The 10,726-nt window shown below is 27.5% G+C and overlaps 1 protein-coding gene across 2 annotated transcripts in view; it reads left to right on the top strand.

The window, feature by feature from the left end:
• The window catches only part of LOC107452468 (thyrotropin-releasing hormone receptor-like), an 88,502-nt gene extending 78,357 nt beyond the window's left edge, over window positions 1-10,145 (top strand). Inside the window, exons 3-4 of one of the 2 annotated variants that reach the window (XM_071182416.1) lie at window positions 3,617-3,872; window positions 10,000-10,145. In XM_071182416.1, the coding sequence (XP_071038517.1) occupies window positions 3,617-3,872; window positions 10,000-10,073 (330 nt within the window). In that variant the 3' untranslated portion in view covers window positions 10,074-10,145. The remainder of the gene's footprint in view (window positions 1-3,616; window positions 3,873-9,999) is intronic. The other variant, XM_071182417.1, reaches the window with a different exon arrangement.
• Window positions 10,146-10,726: the final 581 nt, after the last annotated feature.

The following is a 10,726-nucleotide window of genomic DNA, read 5'->3' as shown; positions in this document are numbered from 1 at the left end:
AGCATAATTATAAACCTTTTCTTTGTAGATTTCAAAATTTTCGCAAACTTTTGACCGGTAGTGTATATATAAAAATTTGTCAAAATTATCATACATTAGAATGGCATATCTGGTAAAAAAACATAATTTGGTTAATAAAACCAACATATCCGGTATTTAAACTATTTATTTGTTAATTTCCCGTCCCATTCCTATTTATTCCCGTTCCCATTTATTTGGTTATTTTAGGATAACGCGTGGCGGTTATCCTAAAATTTTGGTTTTAAAATTTATAGTTCTTATTACCACTCAGTAAGTAAAAAATAAAAAATTGAAAAGTAAATTTAACCGAAAAAATTTTTTTTATGCCATATTTTAAGGTTTCCGCATAAAAGCGTTAAATCTGATCACAGGTTATCAAGCATTATATATTTTTATTCATCTATTCTCAAACATCGATATGCTCCTAAAAATTTCCTTCTGGTATTGATTTAACTTCTTAAAATTTTTATCAAAAACGTGAATAAATTACAAGCATTCCATCAAAAATTACTAATTTGCGTTAAAATGTAAGTATTTAAAAATATAAAAAATGGGGGAAAAAATTCGATGTTTTAAACAGTACTTCAAGGTCGGGATAGTCTGATTGGTAAGGCTTTTAGCTCATATCCAAGGGGTCATGAGTTCAATTCCCACCGGCTGAAGACTTCCCATATAGTAAATGGTGCACATTAAATCTCTCGGGTCACAACGTCTTCTAAATTCTCGTAACAAATCATACCTTTGGGAGTACTGAATTTGAGATTGACCGTTCTCTGGTTCAGGTCAAAATTACAATCTGTGGATGATTGAATGGATGCATGAATGGGTCCTAATTATAAACAGGTGGTGACATATGTGAGGCAGAAGTCAAATTCGTGGCTGTAGATTGCGCCATTGGAACACAAGAAGAAGCTCACCCCTTTTACCTTAATGGCATACGACAATAACATTAAAGCATCTCGAAAATTCGTGGATAGGAAAAAAGTAATAAATTACGGAAATTAGCCCCCAAAAAACGTGCTTGTCTATATCTAACAAATTACCAATTAAGTAGTTAGTAATTATCAGGAAAATTTAAAATTAAGCATTTCTATTGCATGAGTCTACATAAACTGCTTTCACCTTGCATTCCCATATACCACTCAGATACAATTATCAGTTTTTCAATTAATTGAATATTTACAGATTTTAACTCAAAAACCATTCATAAAACGTAGCATGCATTAAATACTATAAATTATAATTCTGCAATAACTTTGAGAGTGTAATTAAAAAAACTTTTTTTATTTATTTTTAAAGTAAAATATTTAGACTTAATTATAACACATTATGATTTCCCAAGTTTGCTGCATTTTATATTTTCTCAGTGAATGAAACCAAATCAAGAACATGCTAATAAGATTAAAAGAAAAGAAACCAGAATAGAATTCATTAAATTGCACGCATATGTACTTAAACACAAATCAAATTTTTAAAAAATATATATTGAGCCGAAAACTTTGCAATTGAACAACCTCATTAAATTGAGTTTGGGAGTTCAAATGAATAGTAGATTCGATGAGCTCAAAAAAAGTCTAATTTCGCTTACGATTGAGAAAAAAAACTTATTGGAAATGGAAATGAAATTCTAGAAAAATGATTTATTTGAAGAATCCTAAAAATGATGGTTTCCAATTAAATGAACGAGTTGTTTTGGTGTTGCCCTTTTATTTGTCAAAGTATTCAGAAGTTAAAATACTTGAAAAATGGCTTAATCGAATCCAGTAGCATAACGACGAAGAAAAATAATCATTAACGTCAAAGCGAAATACAATTATTAATGTATGGAATCTAATTTTATAAAAACAGCATGTAATTTATATTTTCTATGCTTATAATTACTTAAAATATCTCGTGGTGGCTTGAAGCATATATCTCGTGGTGGCTTGACTTCAACTCGAAGGTCACCACTTTATTTCAGAAGTAATGTTTACCACAATGTTTACCACATCTCTATAATCAGATTATTAATCATAAAATTGTGGATCTTTAAACTCCATGAATCCTATCACCCACAAAGGTGAATGGTATTATATTTTTAAGATTTATTTAAAAGTTAGCTTTTTTAATAATTATGTACACAGAGAAATAAAGATAGGTCAAAACTACAAGGATATGGGAAAAACAAAAAGTACAGTGATTTTGATGAAAGTGATTTGGTAATTATTTTATTAAAATTAACAATAAAATATTGTTTTATTGTATGTGTTAAAATTTGGGAAATGTGGTAATTTTATCATGATATCTTAAAGGAATTATTTAATTAAATTTATTTTTCAGTTTTGTATTTCTTTTACTAAATGTGTGGTAATAAGTATTATAGTTTTCAAAATCAGAATTTCCGGTAAATAGCTACCATATAAACGATAAATTATCAAATGAATGGGTTAAATACCATTCATTTTGGTTTTTATCATCAAAATATTTTCTTAATTGGAAATGTTATTACTTTACAGTACTGTAATTTTAAAAGATTTTATTTTCTGTCTAATATTAAATATTTTTTTTACTTCCAAGATGAAGTAAATATTTTTTTTCATTTTCGTGATATGAGTAATACTTAATATTTTAACTCTTTCTTAAACTTTGTTGGATTTATTCCTTTATGTCTACTTCTGTTTAATAACACTAAAAGGAAGTGTTTTGATAAAATTAACAATAAAATATAATTTTATAATATGGGATAAAATTTGGTAGAGAAGGTAAAATTTGGTAATTTTATCATATCTCAAAGCGTGGCAAGTCTCTTTTTTATTTTTTAAAAAAAGTGTGCTAATAAGAGCAATAATTTCGAAAACCCAAATTTCCAGTAAATTGTTGCCATATAAATGGGAAAACTACCAAATGAATGGTTCAAATTAGGCTTCCGTCATGCTTTTTTATTCTTTTCTTGCACGAAGCGTGATTACCGTTTAATACGGTAATTATACCAGAATTTTTTTTCAATATATATCTTGAAACAATATTAAAAAGTAGCTTCATATAATAAACGATTTAAATTATGGTTTGTATAATATATGGACAAAAATGTGGTTGTCATTTTATTGCTTTGACTTCTCCTCGCATAATATATGTAGTTATATATTACAAGTTGCATATCACACGATATAAGAAATTTAATATTATGTCACATTTAGAGGTGGTACGAAATAATAAATACGAGTTTTATTATTAAAGGTTTTTAGATTATTCATATAATTTATTTTTATGTTTTAGAAATCTAAACAAAAAATTTATATTTCAGAATTTTGAGTTCAAAATATTTTATTACTTTTTCTAACAAATTTAAAATCTAATTTGCAGTGTACTATAACTTTTTTCTCTAATTCACGTCAATTATGAAACATGATGTTTTTCATTTCGTTTAAAATATAATATGGTAGAGAAAATATAACTATAATAATTTTCTAATATTTATTGCTATGGTCTTCTTATTTTCTAAAAAAAAGCACATATAATATTAGACGATGAAAACACAACTGGGATTTAATTTATAACAAAATAAATCCGCATAAATATGCATTTTTAAAACTAATTTTATATCTTTCTATTTTAGGTTGTGAAAATGCTTATAGTTGTAGTCGTACTGTTTGCAACTCTTTGGTTTCCCTACAGATTCTTAGTGGTCTACAATTCCTTTGCTTCAAACCGATACATGGAACTATGGTTTTTGATGTTTTGCAAAACTATGATCTTCATTAACAGTGCGATAAATCCCATTCTCTACAATGCGATGTCCATCAAGTTCAGAAAAGCTTTTAAGAGGTTGCTTTCATGTGGTACGCCGTTTGTCTACTCTAATAATATTTTAGGTATTTGTCTGAAATTTTTAATAAGCTCATTGCATTGTTAGAAGTTTCTTGGAAAATATTTTTAAATAGCATTTTATTTAATTAATTATTTTACCATGTTCAAACAAAACAGTCAAATCATCATCATCATATCTGGCTAGACAGCCCAAGGTGGGCCAGTGCCTTCCTTTGAATTCGAATCCACTTCTCTCTACTTTTGACACTTGTTCGCCAGTTTTTCTCCTTTAGAGTAAGGAAATCAGTCTCAACTAAATCCAGCCATCTCAGCCTGGGTCTACCTTTTTTCCTGTTCGTTAGGGGTTTGTGTAATAGGATTTTCGTTAAATTTGAGTCATCATTCCTTCTGAAAATGTGAGCTGCCCAGTTCATTCGATTTATATTTATGAATTTCACAATATCTGGCTCTCTGTAGATTTTATACAATTCAGTATTATATCGTCTTCTCCGGGAATTATTTACTTTTATCCCCCCAAGGATGGCCCTCAAAACTTTTCTCTCAAAAATGGCAATTTTATTTTCACCAGCTTGAGTTAGGTTCCAGATCTCTGAGCCATATGTAAGTATTGGCCTAATTAATGCTTTATAGAGTAAAAGTTTTGTATTTTTTGATAAAAGAGAGGATTTGAAAAAAAAACTTTTAAACCATAAAAAGCTTTATTTCAACAAATTAGGCGACTCCGAATCTCATTGTCTATGTTATTGTCGGCAGTAATTATTGAACCAAGGTAAGTATCATTCTGAACAGAAACAGTTAAATAACCATAAATAAGATGGTATCCAAACTGTTAACTATGAAAACAACAGTTTATTAACTACTTTCACTAAATACGGTTAAATAACAAGAATTTTATCTCACCAATTAAGCCTATTGGGCAAATTTGTCAGTTTTGTTATCGACAAAACGGGCTCGAGTCACAGCGTTGACACTACAATGTTTTTTCCATTTTCTTCACATTAAGAATTTTCAGTATCCTGCACTCACCAGTTTTTTCCCTGTACTCTATAATACCCATTATCTAACGAAAAGCCTAGCTCCAAAGTAAAGTTAAATGTATATTTAGTGATTTTGAAACCATGCTAGATGTAACCGTGGATAGATTGATGTCGGTTATTTTACCATACATTTTGAATGAAATTACTAACAGTGTAGAGGAAAAAAATAGATACCCCCAAAAAATCATGTAAAACACAATTTTACGTAAGAGCTGTTGCATTATTTCGTCTATGGGACTGATTCGTTCACTGCAGTAAATCTTCACGTGAAACATCCATTATTTGTTCGAGATTAGGTTTAACCTTTCAGTAAATATCTTTATAATGAATATGTTGCCTGAACCTGTTTTGTATATAATAGCAACAGCAAGGGCCATCGGGCTGGAAAATAAAAGATTTGTTTTATGAATACTCACAAATCTCGTTACTTTTCAATTGCCCAGTAATTGCCACACTGTAAAAAAATCTGTTAAATTAACAACAAAAAAAACGGTCCGTTGGATTTTGCCAGTATAAAATTGTCTATTGCAGAGAGAAATATGGTTATTTTAACCAACAAACGCTGCTATTTTAACAAACAAACACTGTCATTTTAACAAAAAAATAATATTATTTTACAAAAAAAAACTATGTAAAATAACTATCATAGCAGTGCGATTGACGAGAGTCGAGAATAGAACTCACATGACTAGTCAACGCCAGGATTTGAACCCGGGGAGATGATCTCTCTGAGCCACGGCAGATCTTGGGCTCGGCTATGAAGAACAATCTTAAAATACAAGCCTTACCTATCGAAATCATATTTAAGTGTAAAAATATTTAAGACATAGTAGTCCATCCTTATAAAAATATCTGGGAAATTCACTTAGAAAAAATTATATCTTAAGACAGTTAGCAATCCGGTAGAGTATACATATGACGATGAAGTTGAAACGTTATTTAAACAATGTTCAAGACCATAAAATAATTTCCGAAAAATAATTCCAATTATAGAATATAATCTCAATATGATTTTTGAAAGATAAAGTTATTTTACAGTGAGCGAAACTACATGGAAAAAACAGGAATTGGAATTGACAGTTTTAATCCGTATATATTGAAGTTGAAGAACACGGAAAAAAAATTTTTATGAAAAAACTGCTCCATACGAAGCTTTATTCTGTCAAAATAATATTTATTACAGTTTCATTTTGTCATTTAGATGGAGAAAGTTTGTAAAGAATATTGAAATTTTTTAAAGCTTGAGATCAACGATTAACAACAAAAAAAAATATATTTATTCATATTTAAGCAGTTTCTTAATTTAAAAATAGTTTTTATTTTCTTTTAGTAGAACTTTTGGGTTTTTTTTTACACTGCATCTACTTTAACCACACAGAAAATGTTTGGGATATTCTGATATTACGAGTTAAATGCTTGTCCTTGCAATTTGAAGGCTCAAATGTTCAACAAATTGCCAAAACTGAATGCAGTGCACTTGTATTCTCAACAGTTATATGATAGATGTCCAGCGACTAAGTTATATGTTATTTAATTAATCTTTTTGTGATTTATCTAGATTGGTGAGCTCTGAAGCGTGTAGTTTAAAAAATATCATTTTCCACAATCATCCGTATTCATAAGATCTAAAATATTTTTGATTTCAGAAATTTGTTTGTAAAAGTTCAGTCGTGTAGTTTAAAAAATATCATTTAACACAATCATCCGTATTCATAAGATCTGAAATATTTTTGAATTTAGAAATTTGTTTGAAAATTCTTCTCTTAATAAGTAAGCAAATATTTCGTAACGAAACTATATGTTGTTCCGCTAACTTTTTATGATTTAATAACACACAATTTCATATCCTCATATAAAAATAAAGTGCTAAGATCTATCGTATCATAATTTATTTTAACAAAAAAAAGTCATTATAAAATTTCATCGTTCTTATCTTTTTCTCATAAACACTAATGAATATAAAAGTATTTTTAATAAAATTATTGTTCCGTGTTATATTCTTTGAATTATTAACAAATTATGAAAATTATTAATTATTGGCTTATTTAAATATTAGAATATATGTTAAAAATAGTTTCATTCATAATCTAAGCATAAAGTATTGCGTGTTGTAATACATTACAAAAAGAAAAAAAATGTTTTTGATAAAAGCAATAAAAAATATTCAGATTATCAGTGATAAATTTTTTTTTACTGTGAGATGTATGGTAACAATTACCCTAAAGTGAAAATAAGAAAAAAATAAAACATATTTAAAATTATAATTTTAAGTTTTCAAAAACAAATATTATTCTCTGAGTCATAAATTTTACAATTGTATTAAATATGAATTCAAAAAGAAATAATGAAGCTAAGAAAAAAGTCAGGAAATTGCATTTAATATAATAAATAGGGAGTATTTTCAGAAAAAGAAAACAAAATTAAGAGAAAAGAATTACTTGTTAATATTGTGTAGGGTTTTGCAAGGAATTAATTAACGAAAAAAATATCATTCAATTAATAAATCGAAATATTTTCTTTCATCTTCAACATTTTAATAGACTTTTCTATCGAAAATAAATGAAAGTATCTAGACCCAAATTTACGTTAATGCAGTTGTGATTAATCTTTATTTAAACAAGAAAGTTTTTTTTCTTCTTATACCTAATTAAGTCAGTAAAATATATAATTTGGAATTTCAGAACGCGAGAAATACCAAGAAGGTCAAACAATGTTCCCACTGATAGGAGATTTCAGGAAAAAAATTCTCTAAGTGCGTTATTCCTCACATTTCTATAATTAACTAAGATTATTAAACTTAATCAGGGTCATAAAAAAGTTAAACAATATATTTGAAATTCAGTAATTGGATTAGGGTAATATAAAGAAAGGAACCCTTTTTGAATTTTTTAGGTAATCAACTTTTAAAACTAATTTTTAACAACAGTGTGGTGGATTAGAAAATTTATGTTCACTTAAATTCTTTAAGTTAAAATAAAAACTACAATAGAATTGTTTTCGAGCTCAAATCTTTTAGTTTGAGGTGCAATGATAATTTAATTTGGATTTGTTTATAAACTAGTAAGTATAATGCATATTGTAATGTACAATTATGAAATAACATCATAAAAAATAATAAGTCAATAAAATCATATATTTCAGATTTACCTTGCTTTTTGTTTTATAAATAATATATAAAAGAGGCTGGTATACTTTTTTATTTAAGAAGACATCAAATAAAAGTTACGTAAAGATTTTAAGTATTTATAGCTTATTTTTAATTCACCACCAATGTATGTTTATGTAATAAAGCTAATCTCATGAAAATAACGTAATAACAGAAAACTTCTAAAAAATTTATATTTTCAAAATGTGGCTTTTATAAGTAATAATAGCGTTAAATAAATATTTGAATTGATTATACATAAGAACTGATAAAAATATTCAAATATGTTAAAGGGAATGTTTATAAATAATGTTGTGCTTGGAGGGGTGGAAGAGTATTCATGAAATGTGAAAACTTTGTATTACGGAGGGTTAACAAGAAGTGGGATATCGCTCATTTTAGTTTCAATAAAATAATTTAAAATCTGCTGATTAATAAGTTCTCGTTCAAAAAACCAAATGTTAAAATTAATTTATTATTAATGCTTTTTTTCTCAATCGTTATTCAAGCACGTTTAAAACTTAAAAAATAAAATTTAAAATATGATCTATAGCGTAGTGTTTTGCTTCAAAACGGAAAATGCATGTTTACGAAATATAGCTTGATATGTGACAAATCAAATTATTGTGATGTGTAACGCTTTGTAACAAAAAAGAGAAAGGGAGCAAAATATTGAATAAAAAATGTGACAAAATTACATATTAATAGTAACATATCGATATTATGAAAATACATATCGATATTATAAAAATACACAATGATATTATGAAATACATATTGATAGTATGAAAATACATATTTATATTACGAAGTATATATTGATATTACGAAAATAGAATCATAACGGAAAAAAAATTTTGCGTTAATAAAAATAATATCTTTTCAAAGTAGTCTTTTTTAAATAGTGCAACACTATTTTTTAGTGATGATTAGAACAAGATTTAACTTAGAATATATTAGATAAAAATTGAGATATTTTTAGAAATTACGATATTTTTAGATATTATGAAAGTTAGTTTTAAATAATTGTAATCATTACTATTTTCTGAACTATAGCTGCCATATTACATTGTATCATTAAAATTGTGATTATATATTGTTCCTTTCTGTAGGTTCAGTTATCGTATATGGTAGATTTTAACTTTTTAAGGATAATGAGCATCATTTTCCGTTTCAAAAAATTAAAATAAAGACTACGACAATAGTTTTTCTGAGAGAAAATTTTCTAATCCTTAAAAAAAATTCTGAATGATCAAAATCAATATCAATAACTTAAAATCAAATTTTAAAAGAAAAGAATAAAGACATTTACCAGAGATACAATTTTAATAAAAAAATTTAAACGTTTTAAGTAAAAAACTTAAAAAAACTCAAAACATAAAGCTCATCATCGTATTTCTTAGCTTTATATTCGATATAAAGCTGAGTAAAACTCACTTGAAAAATCTTCTGTAAACAAGCATTTTTTCCAATGCTTGCAACGTGAGGAGTTCATCAGCCGTCTCGATGGCATTCGAAACTACAGGGATGGGATGTAATCTTAAACACTAAATGCAATATATAATATGATTGGCTGTGAAGCACCAATATTAATGTGAAATAAAATAAAGTGCTAATGCCACTAGTATATTTATTTTAGGGCAGAAAGATCAAATAGACATATCACAATTACATTGTGGTATTAAAACGTTGCACAAATAAATAAATTACTAATGTTTCAGCATATTTTAATTCTTTTCATTACAAGAACCAATATTTCTCGTGGGTACACAATACTTACCTTTTGACGTCACATACTTGATGAATTAATCAGATAAACTGAGATAAACCTACCATATAAACCCGCAACATAAACCACAGTCAACTACTTGGACAGTAACGAAAAAAAATTATTATTAATGTCACTGTTTATTTTTAATGTAGGTCAGAAAGCTAGACCAAATATATCCACAAGGTTCATATTAATGTCACTGTTTATTTTTAATGTAGGTCAGAAAGCTAGACCAAATATTCCCACAAGATACACTACAGTTACTACAGCGATGGGTGATGATGCTGTTTGAAGTAAAGAAAAGGAAAAGAAGAGAAAAAGAAAAGTTTATGCACAAAACTCGAACTAGTTTCTGCTGATGGAAATCCCGCGAGTGACGGTGAATGTGTCACTAACTCTTTTGTCTGATGGTTGAAGAATCTATCATTATTTTGTAAACCTCTATTATACGTGTGAATATTTACTGTTTGTAACTCAAAAAAGTCATATCTTTACAATAATGGTCACTGTTTTATATGCAAAACGAGCTATGTGTTTTAATGTGTGAGTGTGTTGAACTCTAATTGTTATGATATGTAAGCAAATAAATATGGATTTTGTGAAATTTGAAACATAATAACAGCATCAAGCCTATGTCGATGTTCTACATAAGTATACTGAACAGTCACTTTATTATGACTACCCTATGATTTTATGTTAAGAATCTGCTTCATCATATTGTCTAAAAAGGTTGAATATAGAAAGGAATTCCCACAGCAACTAGTTGTTGGCCAAGTAAGTTAAGGAGCTTAAGACTCCAATATTAAGAGCCTAACGTCATCATAGTAATAATTATAATATTTTTACGCTAAAACTGTTTTTACCTCTAAGCAAGCAGGAGCTCATTGATATTAAGTATTGAGATAGAACCCCGATCATTCACGGTGAGCTCAGTACCCTAATCAG

The sequence above is a fragment of the Parasteatoda tepidariorum genome, chromosome 6, assembly GCF_043381705.1.
Source record: "Parasteatoda tepidariorum isolate YZ-2023 chromosome 6, CAS_Ptep_4.0, whole genome shotgun sequence".
In the NCBI taxonomy this organism is placed as follows: domain Eukaryota; kingdom Metazoa; phylum Arthropoda; class Arachnida; order Araneae; family Theridiidae; genus Parasteatoda; species Parasteatoda tepidariorum.
The sequence above is the reverse complement of the archived record's forward strand: the minus strand, read 5'-3'. Positions and strand labels throughout refer to the sequence as shown.